Source organism: Urocitellus parryii, chromosome 3 (genome assembly GCF_045843805.1).
Source record: "Urocitellus parryii isolate mUroPar1 chromosome 3, mUroPar1.hap1, whole genome shotgun sequence".
Lineage (NCBI taxonomy): Eukaryota > Metazoa > Chordata > Mammalia > Rodentia > Sciuridae > Urocitellus > Urocitellus parryii.
The window spans coordinates 31,272,376-31,294,342 of NC_135533.1; the positions used below are offsets into that span (position 1 = coordinate 31,272,376).

General features: G+C 33.9%; 1 protein-coding gene across 1 annotated transcript in view; it reads left to right on the plus strand.

The window, feature by feature from the left end:
* The window catches only part of Ppp1r9a (protein phosphatase 1 regulatory subunit 9A), a 293,369-nt gene that overhangs the window by 238,584 nt on the left and 32,818 nt on the right, over positions 1-21,967 (plus strand). The window contains exons 8-11 of the mRNA XM_026391574.2: positions 7,397-7,450; positions 10,210-10,439; positions 11,922-12,018; positions 12,123-12,294. Coding sequence (XP_026247359.1) covers positions 7,397-7,450; positions 10,210-10,439; positions 11,922-12,018; positions 12,123-12,294 — 553 coding nt within the window. The remainder of the gene's footprint in view (positions 1-7,396; positions 7,451-10,209; positions 10,440-11,921; positions 12,019-12,122; positions 12,295-21,967) is intronic.

Here is a 21,967-nt window from a genome sequence, read left to right on the forward strand (position 1 = left end):
CTTTCTTTTTGATGTTGTTGTTGTTTTGATCAGTTGTAGCAAGTTCGTCCTTCCTTCCTTCCTTCCTTCCTTCCTTCCTTCCTTCCTTCCTTCCTTCCTTCTTTCTTTCTTTCTTTCTTTCTTTCTTTCTTTCTCATTATTTTTTTGGTACTGGAGATTGAACCTAGGGGCACTACCACTGAGCCACATCCTCAGCCCATTTTTTATATTTTATTTAGACACAGGGTCTCAATGACTTGCTCAGAGCCTAGCTAAGTTGCTAAGGTTTTCTCTGAACTCTCAATCTTCCTGCCTCAGTCTCCCAAGCCACTGAGATGCACCACTGGCATAGCATTAATTTTTAATAGGTTGTACATTCTGACAAGTATATTTTTTTCTGAATATTGCTTTCTCTACATGTCAGTTTTTTGCATGTAGAATACCATTGTCATTTATGTCATGTCTTATTTCCTCTTTAACACAAGAATTATTCTGTGGGGTTCTTTTCCCCCAGACATGTAGAACTTTATTTGTTATGCTTTCTTATTGGCTCTTAACTTTCTTGCACACTATTCAGAAAATATATTTTATTTGTAATAGCTATCGTTTAGAATTTTTGAGATTTTTTATAACTTGATTCATAAACAATTTTAATATTCCTTGTGTACGCAAATGGCACACATTTGTGTCTGGGTGCAAAGTTTGTATGGTTTTCATATATAAAAATAAGATTAATAGTGCAAACACATACACACATATCTTTTATAATATGGGTTAGACTTTGCTTGATCTACCGATTCAGAAAAGCATATATTAAAATCGGCAGCTACCATTGTTTATTTCTTTCTATAATTTTATTGGTTGTACTTTTATATGTTTTGATTCTTTGTTGTTAGCTGCATATATGTTCAGGATTATTACAATTTCTTGATTTATTTTAATATCTCTCCGTCCCCTATGAAGCATTTTGCACCAACTTCTGTTTCATTTGGTAGGAGAACTCAACACTGGCTTTCTTTTGCATTATATTTGCATCTGTATTTTCCATCTCTTTATTTTCATTCCTTCCATATCTTCTGGTTCAAATATGTTTCCTTTAGGCAACATGTTCCTCAATCCTACTTTTATTCTACTCTGGGAGTCTTTGTCAGTTAATTGGAGTGTAATTTATTTACATTTACTTTTATCATCTTAGTGTTAAGCTTATGCCTGTCTATTTCATATTTTCCATTTTCCAAGTTTTCTTCTGATTTTTAACTATTTCCCTTTGTATTAAATATGTCAAATTTTCATCTGTTACTTCAAAGTTAATATTTTTATTTTATTACCCTGACTTATATTTACTTAGTCTTAAGTTATCTAGCAATATATAAAGCTGATCAAGTAACCATAGCATACCCTGCCTCTTCTCCTCTATTTTTTTTTTTTTGTATTTCAGGAATTTTTGTTAAGTATACTTATAGATGTGCCTTTTACAAAATGATTATTTCCAATTCACCTATGCTCCTTTTTATCCTACTATAATGGGATTGCAGTGATGTTCTGGTATTAATTCACTAATATCTCTGGCACTACTATTTTTCTCCCACCTGGCACCAAAGATTCCTACTGTATGAAGCAGAGGTTGAGTTAGTAGCTTTTCAAGTTTTTTTAAATGATATTTTTGTTATAGATTAATATGGGTATTTGCGACAAAAGTGATTCTCAGAGTATAGTTTTAAGTAGTTTGTTAGGTATTTGTGGAAGATGTAGTTTTCATGAGCTTTTCATACCAAGAATGAATTCTAATTATCATGATATGGAAATGACCTGTGTTTTAGACCTTCTGAATGTTTTCTCAATTTTCCTAACTTAAACTACTATACTGAGAATATGAGTAAAATTATACCTCACTATTATTGTTTGTGTCCTCTGGCTATGGTTATCTCTTTTGATGTTATGTTGAAAGTACATCAAATATGACTTAAAGTTGTTGTTGTTGTTGTTGTTGTTGTTTTTAACCTTTACATATACTTCATCTGATGGTAATATTCTGTCACTTTTGTTTGAGTTGCTGGGTAAACACACAAGCATGTGAATGTGTACCTACCTTTAACATAAACCTGGTCACAGTATTTTGTTTTATTGTAACTTTACAGAATGTAATCTTGGAATTTGTATCTTTTACTAAAAAAAAAAATTAGCCAATTTAAACATTGGATAATTACTCAAGGTCTAATAGCTCTAGTTTTGTTGTCTGCTATACATTTCTTTTTTTGTTTTGGGGGGTTTTGTTTTTTGTTCTTTGTTTTTTGCTATAGGTAATCTTCAAGTTTTTAAGAATTATTCTGCATTTCTATAATTTTAAAAGTTAAGGACAAAACAATACCATTTCCATATGAAAGCTTTTGATGCAATCTTAGGTTCCAAGACAGATGTTATTATATTTAATTGTTACCCTTTTTAAAACTTGTTTTAGATAGCTTTATAATACATTCATAACTAATAGTTATACTCTCAGATTAATCAATTTTCACTGTTATACCTTGACAGTACTACTTTCGAGTTCCTAAATTCTGAATTGTTTCTAATTTCTCAGAGTATATCCTTAAGTAATTCATTAGCTATTGTGGAAGATATGGCTTCCAAGAGCTTCCCCTACCGAGAATGGCATTCTAATTATCATGACACAGAAATGATATTTCATTGGATTTAATATTTTGATTGAGAAGCTTTTTCCTGAAAATAATAGGGCAAGCATCATTTTTTTAAGCATATCTTAAAGGAAAAGTCTAATGTCAGGCTGGCATTTAGGTGCTTTTGTTTTATTCAGGCTTGGGTTTTGTATATATATTTTATCACAGATTCTTAAAGTAGACCTTTTTTCATTGATCTTCCTTCGAATAGTCTTTTTGTTTTGTGTTTGTTTTGTGGTTTTGTTTTCATTTTAGTTCATTAACAGTTTCATCAGTTTGCTGTTTCTTTCTATTCTGTTTCTTTTTTTTTTTAGAAACACTGTCATTCAATATTTATTTTATGCCTTTATTTTATGGCTCTATTTCTTTGTGTACATTTTTCATGTCTGGGATTATTTCTCAAATTTGTCCTATCATATCAATATGATTTCATTTTCTGTGTCATTAAACATGCTTTTAACTTCAAATTTCTTTTTTTGAGCACTTATAACATGACTTAGTTCTTTTATTAAATATTTAATTTTCTTTCTCTTCATTCTTTATTCATGCTTCTTTACTTTCTTTCATCCTAGTATTCTCAGGAACTACTTTTAAGATATCTTTTTATTCATGGAGAACATCATTTTTACTTTATTTCTTTACCTTGAAGTAGGTTTAGATATGATATTCATAATGAAAAAAATAAATAACTATTAACACCAAATACAAAACTCATTGTCTCATTCCACAATAAATAAGGGAAAAACAGACAATCTTGGGCCTGTTAGCAGACTCTGTAGGTCACGGATGTCTGTTTCACTGTTTGGGGGGTCTGTGGCTGAAAGGATGCAGTGTACTTTGTGACGAGGGCCTTGGCTGCCTTCCTGCATTCTTTCCTAATTCCAATAATTGCTGTTTGACAAATTCGGAATACTGAGAAGTGACAGACCTGATTTGAGGTCCCATTTCTGGCAAGACAGAAATGTCTTGTCGCATATCTGGACAGACTAGATCTCAAGCAATCAGTGAGGATGGTACAAAGTGTCCAACTCTCATCAGAGTGAAGCTTAGGTGATAGTTCTTTTGTGTTTTGATTTGTTATCTGGTGAGTTTTTAGAGCCCAGTTTTGAGCATTAGGTGAGGTCTGTATAGATTTTTCTTAATATTTTATGATACTAGGGATTGAACCCACCGTGCTCAACCACTGAGCTACCTCCCTGGACCTTCTTATTTTTTATTTTTTGATACTGGGGATTGAACTCATGGGCACTCCACCAGGGAGCCACATCCCCATCCCTATTTTGTATTTTATTAGAGACAGGGTCTCACTGAGTTGCTTAGTGCCTCGTAGTTGCTGAGGTTGGCTTTGAACTCGCCATCCTCCTGTCTCAGCCTCCCAAGCCACTGGGATTACAGGCATGCACCACCATGCCCAGCCTTATTTTTTATTTTGATACAGGGTCCCACTAAGTCGCAGAGGCTAGCTTCGACCTTGTGATCTGAATTCAATTTCATGCCTATTTCATATTCTTCTAGCGGTTAGTTTTAGTTTTAGTGACTTTGGGGGGTTGTTTTTCCTCAATGTTGTATCATTAGTAATTTAGTGGGGTGTAGAGTGAGTTTACATGAGGAACTGCTTGACAGGTGCCTCCAGACTGAGTGTCCATTGTTTGGCACTCACCACTACTACTCTGGAGTCAGGCTGTTAGCACTAGTAAAAGCAATTCCTCTTGAGAGAAAAACAAAGTTTAAAAGTTATATTGTTTTATCTAAGTCTACAAAAAAAAATCCAGAAAAGTCATAAATGCATTGGAGAATAAATAAAGTTATCCTTGTGGAACTTTCTGTTAACAAACAGAGAAGCTATACATTGTTATCTACTTAGTAGTAAACATAAATTTATTTTTAAAGGAACTATAATTATAGGCTCTCAATTACATCCAGCATCTTCATCATTAATACCAGTTTCTGAGTTCTGACTTAGAGGACTTCCTTGTTAGAGAATCTCATCCTGTGCTATGTATCTTGCAGTTGGTATTGTCATTCAGGTCAGGTTGTGCTATGCTCAGTAAGCATATTTCAGCTCATTTTGTATACACCATTCTTTAAGAAAAGAAAGACACCATATATAAATCTTTGAGTTGAAATGAAAAAAAAAAGTTTCATTTTACCAACACCAAAATGTTAGCAAAATAAGTTTCAGTTCCTTCTTTTGTGGTGCTTACACTATTGTGGGTAAATAAATATCACTCCAATACTCAGAAAAATAATTGTAAAAATTCTGATTCCAGTGCTGAACTATCTTATAAAGTTACATTCAAATACCAGTTATTGTTGCTCTTGTAATGTCAGAGCAGAGAATGTTACTCTTATCTCATTATAAAGCTTCTGGTACTAGAACTAAATTTTTCCTACTAAATAAAGTTTTCCTACTAAAATAATATTTTTTTACTTAAAAATGTTTTTGACCCTTATGCAGAATAAGTCAAGAGAATACAAAACTTCAATCTGATTATTTATGTTTCTGTATAAGAGTGTTTCTATTTATAGTAGTTATATTTGGATTACATTGAGTCAGTCATATGCATACATGCTCCATATTTATCTTTTACATAGAAGGCAATAAATAGAAAGTATACATACAGACTGTTAAATGGGAGCTCCTGTTCTTTGTAAGAATTGTATATTTATTTGGGTTGATATCCTTGGGTGGGTATCTGTGGGTATCTGTGGCATTCATATTAGAGATGACAAGAGAGATGAAAAAGATTGGTTTTGTAAGTTCAACGACACTGACCTGCAATCTTGTTTTTATTTATGTTCTCCAATCCCAAGTCTTTTCTCCAAACCTAGCTCTCTGAAGTCCAGAAGTTCCAACAGGCATTTCAGGTTCTGATTCCATTCTTTTTTCCCCTCTGACAGTCAGCTTGACTTTCTCATAGATACTTGGCCCTTTGGGAAACTTATTGGTCCCTGAAATAAATCTCTTAAGCAATGGAAAAGAGAACTGCTTTAGAATAAGAAAATGCCACCTTTGACCAATTATGCTTCTCTTGTCAAATTTTCTTTACCCTTTGGGAAGCAGTTTTCTCTTCCTCAGGAAATGGGGGAACTTCAGGCCCATTTTCCCACTTTGCCTTGAAGGTGGTGAGGCCCACTGTTGGATTTGAGACATGACAAAGACACCAGAGCAAGAGACCATCTGACCTGGTTATATGGGAAAAAAGATTAATCAAGCCTTCCAGAGGCAGATTCCTAGTGCCCTTTCTGTCAGCATCATCCCTAGAACTTCCTTTAGGAAGGATAATTTATTAATCTCCCTAAATATATATTTCAAAGGGGATTTTATACCATGTTCATGTATCCTCAGACCAACACATACGCTTATTCACTAAGTGCTGGCTGAATCAGAAAGATGATCTAAGTTCTGCTCATAACAACAGCAACTAATTGAGCACCATTTTACATTCTGTCAGAATACTCAGAGATTACTCAAAATAACCCTATGGTTTCCAGTCAGATTAATAATTTCTCATCTGAGTGTGACAGTGATGACATATGCCTCAGGGTTTTTGTAAAGACTAAATGAGAGAGAAATCCCAAAGCAATTGATTCCATTAGACACATGGTGAAGGTAAGAAGCAGAGATAGGGAGAGTCAGACCTAGGACTGTTTCCTCTTCTCCTCCTACTTGTAGTGGAAACTTGAAGAAGCTATGTTACTTCTCTGAAAACAGGTTTTCTTATAAGTTTGTGGCAAACTAATTTGGTGGTACAAACCTGACAGGATACTATTTATGATCTTTATATACTTCATTGAGTCGGAGTATTCATATTCTTGGTGGCAGAAATATTCATGTGTTTGGTTGCAGATCCTGTGTTGGGCAATATGGAGTTTATGGAAGATGCATCACATTACCTTTCTGAAATTAAAAAATTGCTGAATTCCTAAAACATCGAGCTCCATGAATTTCAGAGAAGAAATTCTGAACCCATAAGTCGTTTTCATTGAATTTGGGGGTGTTCGTTTATGCGTTAAAGAAATGAATGATTCATTGATTCTTCCTCCTTTACAAAGAAAAGAGTGGGGGAGGGGAGAAGCAAAACAGACATAAATGGTGACTCTTATGCTAGCGAGCTGTAGTAGAAGCTTTTTGAGGTCTGAATCTTCAATATGAGGGGGTCTTCTGGAGAACAGAAATCTGAATAAGTACCACTTCTGAAATAAAAAAAAAAAAAAAGGAAAAAAACCCTGGGTTTCTCTATGAAGCTGCATCCTCGTCTTTTTCCCTTTGCAGCTGATCTGCTTCATCAGAATGTTCGAGGGACTCACAGAACCATAGTGCCATCTTTCTTCCAAATATGGAATTAAATCTTCACATTGCTCCATCTCCGTAGACTCACAGGCTTAAGCCTTTCCGTTGGCCCGACTAAGCAAGGAAACATTGCTTTGACAGTCAAATCATAAAGGAAGATCTGCAAAGAGAGAGAAAAAAAAAAAAAGATGTGTTTTCTTCTCTTTGGTCCCTAAGCAATAAACGGGTAACCTAATCTGATGTTAGGGAATGTGAACCATAAACCCCATGTTTAATTAGTTTGCACCTAGTGAGTCATTTTACACACTAGACATTTTAATTTACAATCTTCTGCATTGCAGCACTTTTCTAGGCTTTTTACTATGTGATAAGGTATTCTTGTAGCTGGTGAGACTTTAAAAATACAGATACACTCTCTTAGTTCAGATATTTTCTTTTCAATTTTCAGTTGCAAATCAAACATGCAGTTACAGAAGCAGAGATTCAAAAATTGAAGACCAAGGTAAGCACCAGTACATGGTGTTTGAATTGTACTCTTTAAACTTCACATACTATAAATAAATTCAACCCTAGAACTAAAGGGTTTGTTCCTGTGCATTTGAAAGAATACAAATGTGAGATATTCATTTCCACCATTAGATCATAGACAAACACGCTGGTGAGAACAAGCATTCATGTACTCCTCAGGGAAAATAGCATGGTATTTTAAATGTATATATTTATGTGTTTACACACATGTAGTCAATTTCCTCAGAGAGTTCCTCAAAAAGTAATAATTTTAATGGTTCAAGTGTCTGAAATATGTTTAATAAATTTTACCCACTAATTTTTTCATTTACCTTATTATAGATTTTATCATTTATTTATTTTTAGTTTATTCACCAGAAACAATGTATTGTTTTAATACAGCACATTATTTTTGATAAAAACAATTTTTAAGAATGAGATATTATCAACTTAATACAAGTAATTGATTTTAGGTGCTAGGTGCTACTGGAAATTTTTAGGCAAGTTTAATTCACATTTTTAAAAATTTGTAAGGGAGGAAAAGTCTTAATAAAAGGAAATAGGTATTTTTAGTCTCTATACATGAAATAATGAAGGATTCAAAAGGGCATTTTTACTTGGTAAATTGTAAGGTACTTGTTTGTATGAGCTACGATTCTAGCCATTGTGATTAGTCTTAAATATGTAATTTCATATTTAAAATACCTTTTGAATTACTTTAAAACAATATTTCTTATTGTTCTATGATCTTTTAAAAATTAAGACATAATTACTCCCCCACTACTAATGATCCGTTTTCTCATTCACACTGAACACTTGTTTTGGTTTTTCCATGTGTTTTAAATGGAGATGAATTAGCAAGGCTATTTTGGTTAAATGGTATTCTCGCTCTGGAGCTCTTTAGTCAAAACACGTCTATACATCATTCATGGTGTCAGCCCAGCACTGTGAATAGTAATTTTTACATTAGTAGTGGTTGATAAATAAACAACTTGATACAAAATGTTTCTTAATAAAAGATATTGTAAAAAAAAAAAAAGAAAAAAAAAACTAGTCCTGTTTTAAATTGCAATTGTTTCTTGACATAGGAAAAAAAAGTGGATTTTTAAAAACTGGTTACAATTAGGGAAAAAGATTCCCCTGTGATTATAAATGCTTCAGTGGAGCTTATGTGTTAGACTATAAACATTTAACTTAGAAAATACTATAAATTAGTATTTATATTTTTCTTATTACATTGGCTTATTATATTCACAGATTAATTTACTATCATGGTTATTCATGTTAATAATATAATTCCTAATTTTGAAGTGTTTTGGGCTACTTTTTAACTTTGTAATTTGTTTTATAAGTATGTTTAGTTAAAAATTTGTAGCCAATTGTGGTGGCACATGCCTATAATCCCAGTGACTCAGAGACTGAAGCAGGAGAATCACAGGTTTGAGATCAGCCTCAGCAACTTAGTGAGGCTCTAAGCAACTGAATGAGACCTGTCTCAAAATAAAAATGGAAAGGGCTAGGAATGTGGCTCAGTGGTTAAGCACCCTTGGATTCAATCACTGGTACCAGAAAAAAAAAATTACACAAAACATACAAACACATGCACACATACATGCACACACATATGTGAACATATATATTTCCATTTGCTGAATGGTAGGTGATTTTAGAATATCTTGATTTTGAGAATTTATAATGATTCCAGGATTTTTCTGAACTTTAAAAAAGGTATAGGAAGTAGATAAAGCACTAGACAGAAAGCTTTGCAGTGATTGTGAATAAGTGACTTTTAAGCCCTTACCTAAGTGATCAGTCTTAAATTTCTGTAGAAATGAAGGTGTTAGAGAGATACATTGTCAATTCCTAAGAGTACCTAGAAGCAGAGGCTACAGAAAGCTGCCTTTCTGTTCCACTGGAGGGATTAAAATTAATCAAACCAGCATTTACATTTTCACTTACCCACCTTTGTACGTTTATGTGAATTGAGATTTACAAAGATCTGGAAATTCATATCACTGACTGTAATATAATAAGCTACAGACTGTGTTCATGCCATTGAAATAAAGAACGTAATAATATAATCAAAGGGGTTAAAAGAAAAGTAATAATATCTAACATTTATCAGATGATTATTGTCCCCAAGGAACTATTCCAAGCATGCCAATGTGTTATATCACCATTCTGTCATAGAGACGATAACATCGACTCTTGGGAAAATCTAATTACTTACCAAAAGTTTAAGAGCCAATAATGGCAAAAATGAGATTCAGATCTAAGGTGAATAATCCCAGAGTCCCCCTCTTAACCATCGGGCCATCCTGTGATTTTGCTGTTCTCTCCCTGCCTTGCCTCATTCCCTTTTTAGTTAATTTTTGCATATCATTTTATATTTAAAAAAATACCCCCAAAGAAAACACTTTGACATTTGTTAGATAATCATTCAAACTCTAAAATATCATTTCCTGCTTATAGAATTTCAGACCACAGGATATGAAGGAAAATTCATGGGATTTGGAATCAAATCCGTGTTTTTTATCAGATGTATCACTTTGGACAAATAATTTCTCTTTTGAGGCTTCCATTTTATCCTTTGTGGAATTATGGAAATAATACTTGCTTTTCTCATCTCAAGGTGTTTTGATGATTGAGTATATGTAATAATGGAATTTAATCTAAAACATGCTGTAAAAATATGAGAGACTTTTGCTGCAGACATATCCAAATTATTCTTGCCTTGATATTTGCTTTCTCCAGTTGCAGGCAGCAGAAAATGAGAAAGTGAGGTGGGAACTAGAAAAAACCCAACTCCAACAGAACATAGAAGAAAATAAAGAAAGAATGCTGAAGTTAGAGAGCTATTGGATTGAGGCTCAGACATTATGCCACACAGTGAATGAACATCTTAAAGAGACCCAAAGCCAGTATCAGGCCTTGGAAAAGAAGTACAACAAGGCAAAGAAATTGATCAAGGATTTTCAACAAAAGTAAGCAGCTTTTCATGACTAAAGAGTCGTTATCTGTGTCCAAAACAGAGGCTTATATCCAACTCTTTTGGAATAGAAAAGATGACCTCAAGCTTTTCCCTTTTGGTAGTATGGTGACCACCAAAGAAGTTATTATATTCTGGAAACCACTTGCATCAGTTTTTCATGTTAGAATGTATTTTGCATATTTTGCTATTTCTTCACAATCATTTGCCTCCTGGTTTTCCTTTTTCTTTTTTCTTTTTTTTTTATGGTTAATCATTGATAGTAACTATTGAAGCATTTGAACTTCTTTTTTCTTTTGGAAACATCTCTATATCTCTGATTTAAAAACAAGAAACCCGGCTAAAGTCTTGCAGAGTGACTGGCGATGTACTTGCTAAGGAGCATTTGGGGCTTGGATCATGCTGCTTCTGTCTGAATCAATGACTGTAGAATTTCCCCATGACAGGCAGCGTAAATATTGACTGAACTGACCCCCCCACACACACCCTGCCACTCTGCATTTCTCAGCTGTTGAAAGAATCACTGGGCCCCCAGTTCACTACAGTGAGAGAGACCATCACTACACTCCACTTTTGAATTCCAGCAGCTCTTTCTGCTGCTTTGCTTCCATCTCTTGAATTTTGTTGTAATATCCGAAGGAAAGACTAGGAAACTTTTTATTATATTTTTTTCATCAGTTACTTCCTATTAGCTAAAACTAAAAAGAAGTAGTATCAGTACCTTTTCTGATCTTCATGTCAAGCCTTAGAAGTTAAGTAAGTATATGTGTAAAATTCAGCATGTCTCTACCTCTTATCATGGAAATAAGATTTTGAATATTGAAAAGAGATTGCTATAAAAACTTGTGGCAAAAGAAGGGTAATTGCTCTTTGTTAATGTGAATTCAAGACATCACTGTTTTAACCTTTTTGCCAAAAATATCATACCTAATTTTCTTTGAAATGATTTTATAATAAAGTTTGCCAAATTTGCATATCCCATTCTAGCCTCTCAAAATAGAAATATTTCTCTTTCTTACCATATTATATTAGGTGTGTGAGAAGTATTCTCACACACCCATTCCCTTCTCCATGATAATTCACAGAAAGAAATCTTAAAATAATCACCTTTGAAACTCTTACCGTCCATTCGCATCAGTTTACTCATGTACATGACATTAAAAATAGGGAGTCATTTCTACCTGACAGACAATTAAATTCTCCACAAAGTTACCCAATATATAAGTACTCTAGAATCAGGAGCTACGGATGAAAATCATAATAAACAGAATCAAAATGCTATTCTTTATTTTGTGACACATTAATGATGTTTTATTTTTTTAAATTACTATAAACATTTCCTCTAACTACAGTTGATTTTTGTTTATTTAAATAGCTCTTTGTTTATCCCATTGTGAGATTTATTGTTCGGTAAGAACTCACATTACCTCACCTATTAAGTGTCTGATACAATCATATGTATTATTTTCTTCTTAAGAGAGCTTGATTTCATCAAAAGACAAGAAGTAGAAAGAAAGAAAATAGAAGATTTAGAAAAAGCTCATCTTGTGGAAGTTCAAGGCCTACAAGTGCGGGTGAGTTGTATTCTCAAAGCTTCGAAACATGTGATAGTTTTACCTGGCACTTGGAGAGGAGTGCTGGTTTAGAGTTTTACAGATGGATATTTTTGTTTTTCTAGATTAGAGATTTGGAAGCTGAAGTGTTCAGACTACTGAAACAAAATGGGACTCAAGTTAACAATAACAACAACATCTTTGAAAGAAGAACATCTCTTAGTGAAGTCTCCAAAGGGGACACCATGGAGAACTTGGATATCAAACAAACATCTTGTCAGGATGGCTTAAGTCAAGGTTCGTGTAGCCTAGCCTTGAAAATCACTTTTAAACTACACAATTTGGACTCACATTCTTCTTTTTCTTATTCAGAGAATCCAGAGTTGTAAATGCCTTGCTACTTTTAGAAAGCAGAAAAGTCTTGTTAGAGTAGGACTCCATCATTTTACCTCTAATCTTATAAAAAATAAATGCCTTAATATAAACAATTAACAAAATCCCAACTAAAGATGAACTGAGTATTATTTTTAAACCATAATGTTGACTAACTTAATAATCTGCCTTAAAAATGATAGTCCATCTCATCAAGAATAAACCACACTACTTTGTACTAATGAATAAGACTTAGAATTTTTCAGTCCTTAGAATAAAGATCATTTTCATAATATCAGAAGGCCAACTATCTGCTTCTGATTCTTGGAATTCATTTAGTTAAGATGAGTAAGATGTTCTGTTCAGTTTTGTGCTTTTACCTTAGTGTCCCATGTGTGCCTCTCATCTTTCCTGTCAAAGACCAAATAAGACCAAAACACTGGATTGGATAGGTCCATGAATAAATCACTTATGTTCTGACCCCCACACATCACATATAGATTGTGAGTATATGAATACAAATGAAGGTTTCATATCTATAATGCATTCATAAATTAGAAAATGTGTGAGATTTGTATAAACAGGAGAACAGAAAACATTTGATTTCATCTTCTTTAAACATACACACACACACACACACACACACACACACACACACAGAAAGAAGTCCTTAGAGAATAAAAATAGAAGAATATTGTGCAGCAGATTTTTATGATTGGACCAACAACTCATAGACAGCAATTTAACGTGTAGTAAAACCATGCTAATAATGAGCTGTTGAGTTTTTGATGATCATTCTCACATATTAGAATGTCTCCAGTGAGATTTTTCTTGTAAATAAGTGTTTATATCCTGTCATTAACTTAAAACTAACCTTACACATTAAAAATGAAAAGGGTTGAAAATTTTCATTCAAAATTAAAGTGATATCTGAAGCGATGTATTCATTCATTAGGTTTATGTCTTTCTGATGGGTTTTCTCTAAATCAGATACAATTAATAAATGACATCTCCCAGGCAGCTGAAAGAGGGGGATTTAGCTCCAGCATTACCACCAACCTGGAAGCTGTGTGACTGCAGGAAGATCACTTGACTTCTCTGGGTTTATTTTACTATGTATCATGCAAAAATACTGACAATTCTTTCTGTACCACTTTATTCTAGGGTATTTTGAGGCCACCTGACTTAGTCTCTGAGCCCAAAAAAGTAATTTTACTAGAGTTTATGGAATTATGATTTTTATACCTGAAACACCATATGATTGATATCTATTGATACCAATGGGGTTTTTATTCATCTTTTTGAATGCTTAAAATTAATTTTATTTTATTATAAATACATGTTCCTGCTGTGGTATATACAAAAAATATGATCAATAACCAGTAGCTTTTCATTACTATTCACTTCTTTCAGTTTAGAAATCTGTATCTTGTCAAACATATAATTAATGGTATTTATTAAATTATATGACTATAAAAGATCAACAAACTATACTATTAACATGCTGATTTGGATCAAAACCTTACATTTCTTCTGAACCTTTTTTCTTTTCTACACCCTCCATTTTGCCACATAATTATCAGTTTCCCTAGCAACACTGTCGGTTCACAGTGAGATGCAGAGACTACTAATTCTTACTGAAGCCAATCCGTGCTTGTGCGGTAGAGGTAGACTCAGTCATCTCAGACATTAGCAGCATACATTATCAAGCACTGCTCTTCCAGTTCTGCTGCCGAGGACAGGCAGTGATAAATCTCCTTGAATTCCAATTGCTTGATCACATAAACTAAAATGGCTTGGTCAGTAGCTACATAGAATGCTCTGGAAAGCACTTTTCTAAATTGATCCTTTGCTTCTGTTGCTAGGGAACGCTAAAGTACTAAAGTTTAGAAAGGCGGGTAAGCACGGGCCATTCAGCCTTTAAAGATCCCCCTGCCACCTTTTAGCTAGGGCATAGTACAAGGCTTGCAGCCAGCCCCCTGGTTGTGCCCTTTAGGTGCCACATCGTCCTCCCGACCTCTTGTGACCATCCAGTTCTGATAGGCTTTCTGAGCACTGGAGTGTTAAATGAGCAGCTTAGCATGTTTGGGGGCCTTGAGGCCGCTCATGAAGCAAAGCAATTACAGGTCAATGAAAAATTGTATCAGATGAAATAGTGAAAGAGCGGGAAAGGCAAGAGGAGTCGAGGAGGCAGACAGGAAAGAGGAGGAAAGGAAGAGCCCATAAGCACCCATTTCTTCACAGGGACTTGTGCTCTTCTAGAACAGAGCTTCCTGACTGAGACTGAATGGTTACATGACTCTCAATGTTGACTCGTTGTGCATTTCGAAGAACAAAATTGTTTTTCAAACCATGCAAAACTTTATCACAGTTAAAATTATACTTGAACACCATTTTGTATGTTTCTCTGTATAAATTAAGCCAACATAAATATGTCATTGAAATTTTGATAAAGATAATGCATACAGTGCATTGCTTACTATATCCTAATACTTTTTTCTTATTGTAATTACATGAAATAAACATAACAAGTTTTTTTTCATATGGAGGTATTCTAGACCCCAGATCTCTTCTAGTTTACACCAACATGCTAGTCAAATTTAGTTCCCATATGTACAAGTATATGAGAAAGGATCATTTTGCCCTTTTGCCGTGTTTCCAGTTTGTTCTTGCTTAATGCTTGAGTACTACTGTTGTATGTGAGAGTTCTCTGTCTTGTATCCAAGGGCCCTAAAATGACTCAACATGTATGGCTGCCCAGCTGCTTCTTATAATAGAAGCAGAGAGTAAGTCTTGAGAAATCTTGGTAGATAAAAGGGTTGTAAGTTTAGTTTGATACAGTTTTATAGAAAAATTGCTAAACTATAACATGTTTTTCCTGCACTTTTAGATATTTCAGGAGCCTTATGATACACATATCAGCTTCAAATATTATATAGACTGTTTTGTTAGAGAAAGATTATGCAGATTCAATAGAGATTAAAAGAAAGACTACTACTAAGAGTGGAAATCACATATGGAGGCAGATTAATATTACCCCACTTTGAGAGGTGAAGAGTAAGTAGGATATCATTTAAAAAGTTATTTTGAACACTAAACACCTGTTTCCTGACATTCTTCAGGTAGCACTCTGATTTGTGAGGGAAAGGGTGACTTCTAGGTAGAAAGAAAGTACTAGACTTTAACCATGTATACAACAGGTATATAATTTGTGAAGTGGCTAGGATTAAGCATGAGGAAGAGGAGGATTTGATAGGAGACAAATAAATAGAACCTATGGAACAATATAGGTATCTTAAGATGAGAGAGTGTTCAAAAAGGGAAAAACTGAATAATAATGATTTTCTTTTCTTGTTTCATAGACCTCGTGTTAAAGTTATGGCCATTAAAGTAGCATAGAGTGTCCTTGAGTGAAAGTGGGAGTCCAATGTCTGAGGAAAGGTTGACGCATAATTTTGTAACTGTTGTATTCCATTAACAGTTAGAGGTATAACAAGAGCTGAGTCACCTGTAGGTTTGTGAGGTAATTCAAAGACCTCTGTGAAGCTTGAGTATTGTTCTTCTTTCTCACAGTCACCTACTCAGCCAAACAAATCACAAGTTGGATGATAATGCGTGTTACTTTCCTAAAAGTGTGAACATGGAAGGTTACATTAAGTATTTTATGGTTCCTTTAATTACTTACTGTATTTAAATACCATCTCTTCCACCTATTAATTGTGTGACTGTAGAATGTTATTTAATATCTGTGGTTTGGGAAAAGTGAAATAATTATAAAACTAAAATGTATAGAGCTGGTGTGAGGATTAAGTGTGACCAAGTTAGTTAAATACTTTGTGCAGAACCTAGCACATAGAAAGATCTTAACGTTGCCATCACAGTAGCACTGATAAACAAAGGCTGCCTTGAGCATTTTAACTGTCCCTCTGTAGTGATCTATACATAGCTCTAGAAGCTAAAAGACAACTTTAAATTCTTTATTTATCTTAACTTTTCTATAAACCCCATGAAGTAATGAAATGTGGCACAGACCTAACCAGAACAAGTCCTGGCATGGTGCCTTCTATAAGTTGCCCACTTATAACGCCAGTTTTGGAGGGAGGAGATTCTCAACCATTTCCTAAATAGTTATTCTCTTCTCAAAACAAAGTAAAAAAGAAAAAAAAAAAAAAAGATTGTGCTCTACCACTGTACCACAACCTCAGCCCAAAACTCTAGCTTTTTTAACTTTCAGACAGAGGTTTCCCTGTTTTCACAGGGAAATTATAAAAAACTTAAGATCAATGCTAATTATAAAAGTTGACAGTCATACCCACCTCCTTGTCCATCAGGAATTTGGTTTAATAAGATTACACCTGATGACATGAGATAAATTGGAAGTGGCCATTTGGGATTCTACATAATTTATAGGATAGTATAAACAAAACAGCCACAATAAAACATTAAAAAGAAGCTAAGTCTATTTTTTTTCTTTTTTACGAAAAAATTCTGTGGCACAGGTGCCTGAGACACACTGCTCTCTGCTGTATTTTGTAGCTAGATTTCTGTAAGTGGGATTGCTGGGTTAAAGAGCAAATGACTTAAAAACCTGAATAATCCCAAGTGAAATAAGTAAAAAGTGGCATACTCTCAGCAACTTTTAAACTCAGCCACAAGTAAACCAGTACAACAGGACAGTGCAGAAGCGGACTGACACACTTGTGTCAATGTGGGAATAATACAGAACTACACTGTGGACCTGTGGGGTAAGGGTGGACTAAGAAATGATGCCAGGATGAAAGTTGATGACCCCACCTCACATCATCATGAAGTAAGTTCCAAATAGATTAAAATCTCAAATACTAAAGGCAAGATTTAAAACTTGTGATAGGAAACATATAATATTTATATGATTACCTGAATAAAATATAAAAATTCCAAAGCATAAGGATATTTTGATAACTATAGCCATAGTAATAGTAAGAAAATCAAATCAACAAAAGACCCTATAAAATACATGGAGAGAGAAGCCAAAAATTGTCAGAAGATATTTATAGTAGAACATAGTATCTGTATAGATTGATTGATATAGTTAGTTACCTGAAATATGTTAAAGAGGTCACACCAGTCATAAGATATGACTAACAACAGAAAAATGGACAGAACATATAAGTAAACATTCAGCTTCACTAGCAAAACTGAAATGGGTGGAGAAATGAAGGAAAACTCATACAAACTTTTTGTTCAAACAATATGGTACTCTCCAGTGAAATGGATGTACAAATTCTGTAATCCAATAATTTCACTTTGATGTGTATGTTTGTCCTACAGAAGCTCTTGACAATGAGTACCTAAAGACATGTTTGAAAATGTTCACCATTAGTACTGGGAGTGTAGCTCAGTTGTATACTTGCCTATCATGCCCAAGGCCCTGGGTTCAATACTGGCAAGGCAAAAAAAAAAAAAAAAAGTTCACAACATTATTCATAATAGCTGCAGTTAAACATTAGTCCTAGTCACATCTTTCAACATAAAGTTGAACAAACAAAAATACAGTAGATTATTTTATACAATGTATTACTATGTATATAAATATCAAGGAAGTAATACTAATCAATATATTCCTTAGGAACACGTTTATAGAATTTGTAGAAGACAAAGCAGGGGCTACAAATGGAAATGGGCATTGAAAGGGTTTCAAAATCACTAGTTTTATTGTTGAGACTTGATGAAAGTTACGTGAGTGTCTTTTTTGTTTTCCATATGACATGTGTATGTACATTTTTGTCTAAATAAATTTTAATATATTTTTAGTTGTAGATGGACACAATACCTCTCTTTCATTTATTTAATTTTACATGGTGGAATGGAATCCAGTGCCTAATATGTGCTAGGCAAGTGCTCTATCACTGAGCTACAACCCAGTCCCCTAAATAAAATATTTTAAAATAGGATTTAAGTAAAATAATTGAAAGGTGAAGAATGAGAAAAGGCACATGGATGCACATGTGTATGCAGGCACACACACACAAATTAGGCTTAATATCATCAGTTTAAGATTTAGTAAGAAAAGCCAGCATCAGCCAGAAATCTATATTGATATGGAGGTTCCTGGGGTCACCAGACTCCTCTAAGAAATCATTTTTGTTGTTCTTTTTTTCCTTTCTCCTGAGCCTCAGTGTTCATGACTCTTTTCAGCTACCTGGGGATTTGAGGCCAGGCCAGACCCTTACCACCATGTCTGATTTATGTACTGACTGATTTTGAGAATACATTAAACATTCACTTTGAGCATTGGACCCAGAATTTTAAAATAGGGTTAAAGTCATGATTCAAGCCGGAATTCATTAAACAGAAAGTCATTAAAAGAAGAGGGAACGCTTACACTGTTTTATCAGGAGTGTCACACACAAGAGCATTAGATACAGGGCAATGAAGTAATTATTCTAACCTGTCACATTGTTTAGTTCAAAATTGAGGTGAGAGGAATTCTGGAGTTGATTCATGCTTAAATCATGCATACAGAGATAATTTCTTGATAAACTTTCGTAATTTTCATTTTTCTGTAAAAAAAATTCTTTTTAATCCCTAAGTGATAATTTTGACAGTGAAATGTTACTGAATTTTCACTAATTAAACAGTGAACATTTCTGGTAAATCACTATGGAAAATTTTAATGAAAAGGAAAGTGAATGAGAAGTTCATAGTTATGGATTATTTGGGGGTATATCATAAAACCATAATCTGTCCATTCACTTCAAAGTCAAAGCACCTAAATTGCCTGTCTAGTACCATGCAAGTTTTCAATCTGTCTACGTGTAAACCATTAAAATTTTGGTTGCCAAATCTATGAGACATTCAAAAGGATGTATTCAGTTGTAAAAGAATGGCTCTCCTTGGCCCACATTTCTCACTCATCTCCATAAGTTCATAGAGGTCACCAGAGCCTTCAGTCGTTCTGTGGTATACATTAGTATCAGAAGATCTCTAAAGTTATTTTAGCAGGAAAGATGAAGTGATTTTGTCAGAATGATCTTTAACTTATTAAAAAGCTCAGTTTCTGTTCATTTTAGGAAAAGTGGACTACTTTATATTTTGATGTTTGAATTTTATTTGCTTTTAATAGAACTCTAAGGCAGGTTATGATGTAGAAGTAAAGATAATTTTAACCCAATGGGTAATTCCAAGGAAACTTCACAAAACAGATATATTCCAGAGTTTTTCTTAACATTTAACTATATGGTCCAGTTCACCAAGGAATTATAATTACATAGATTGGAAGATAATTCTTAGTTATGTTAAGGTGAAATTGACTAAAAGAACAGGCTGAGAAATCAGGGTAGAAGGATCTAAAAATAGGAAGGAGATGGTTTGTATATGAAGTGTTGCCCAGGACTCCACATGTTTCACTTAAGATATCTAACAGCCAAGAGGGAAACATGGTCAGTCACAGAGGTTGAAGCATTTGTAAAATTAAAATGAGAACAGATGAGTTACTATTTCTGGAGTCAGGACCAGAAAATTCTCCTGTGTATATAGTTCTGAAAAATGTGCCAACCATACTGGTTCTATAATTACAGTGTAAAGATCCTTGGGGCTTTTTCTGTTAATGCAGGGACTAACATCAAGTTATGATTGAGTTCTTTTAGGTGGACATAAAGTAATTTGCTTAAGTAGTGTGCAGTAATTATGCCAAGATCTATAGGAAATAAATCCTTGCAAGGAAATTTAAGAAACATTAGAATGTAGGTACACTGGGAACTATGTTGATTGTGAATTTTATTCATGATACCAAGGAGGTTTTGGAAATTCAATCAGGTATTTGCTTTGGTTTAAAATTAATATTTGATTTATTCAAGTTGCAATATCAAAACCTAGTTTTTAAAATTTTTAAATTTGGCTTGCAAGTCATTTTTAAGGGATTTTAAACTATATTTAGTTCCTGTTTACAAAGTTAGCTAAACATCTCTAGGCATTTAAAATTACATTTATGAATTTTTTATATTTGATTTCCAATTTAAGTATTATTATTGACAAACTGACAGTCTTCTAAAGTACTTAAGAAATTTTTATGCGTTGATCCGAAGTGTATTTTATAAGCATTGTGAACCCCTAAGTTTTCTTCTTTCTCTCTCTTTCTTTTTCTTTTTTTTTTTTTTTGTTGTTGTCGTTGTTGTTGTTGAGCAATACTGGGGATTGAACCCCTGGGGCACTCTACCTCTGAGCTACATATCCAGCCTCTTTTATTTATTTTTTTAATTGTGAGAGTATTGCTAAGCTCCTGAGGTTGCTCGCCAATTTACAATCTTCCTGCCTCTGCCTCCCATGTTGCTGGGATTACAGGTGTGCACCATCGTGCCTGGCTTATGAATCCTAAATTTTCTAATGCTGCTCATAACCCAATCTTCTCATGGTTGAAAGATAACTTTCCCATTTAGCAAAACAACTCTCATCTCAGGCAACTGAGTTTACTTTCTCCTAAAGCCATAAAATCTGATTTCTCCTGTACTGATCAAGTAATTGATTAAATCACATTATGTAATTCTGGAGGTTACCTACTTAATTAACATGTAAATGGTCACAGATATACACAGATTTTGGCTGAGAAACTGGTTAGAGTCCTGAAGGAAACTGTAAATGAAAACTCACATGTTTATTGTTATTGTGTCACAGACACTGCAGTGTGAAGACAAGAACTTTCACGTGTCCTTTCTCTCCAGATCCCACGACCTCATGGTTCTACTCACAAAAGTCTGTCTACAGCCAGTTTGTAATTTGAGTAGATATTACATTTCCTTTGGCTTTTAGGCTATGAAGATCTCTTCTATCAGATTCCACAAACAGCTGACAGTGAAAGAATCCTGAGATGTTTAAATGTCTTTCTCTTTCATCTGAATCCAAATTCTTTATCTTCCAAATTCTCAATGTCACTCTTCCTAGAGTTTCAAAAGACATTTGATTGAGTTTAAGATATCTCATGTATTCTCTTATGACAGACGGGCAACCACTACCTCTCTAATAGTCTGGTGGCATTGCTGAAAAGCCATTCCTGGAATATAAACAGCAGAATTTGGACTTTGCACATTGAGTATGGGAGTACAGAATGATCTTAACCTAAAGAAAGCTAAGTTAGCTGTTTGGCTGCATCAAGAAAGCACTACACTAAAACAAATAGCAAAGTTATATTTCAAAGGCCAAATAGATAGTTTCAAGATTGTATGTATACAGAAGTAAAAATGAATCACTTAATATTCTTTCAGTGATTCTCAAATGACATGTAATTTATACAACAAAAAATTCAAACTTAAAAGATTAGAAAATAGTCATAATCTTCTATTAGTTCTGAAATGGCAAGAAATCAGTTTCCTAGAAATTTTATAAATACTACTTGGGGCACAAAATTGATCAGCCCTTATATAAAGAAAACCAACTATTAATAGAATTCAAAGTGAACCCCATAGGCAGATTCCTAACAAAAATGCTGTCAGGGGTGGAAGTTATGTAACTTGGTCTCAATTATCATATTTGATTCAGTCCATCTTCCCCATACAATGCTAAAACAAAGTAGTAACTGGAAGGCAAGCCATAGGGCCTTATTTGAATCATCTGGCAGTCAGTA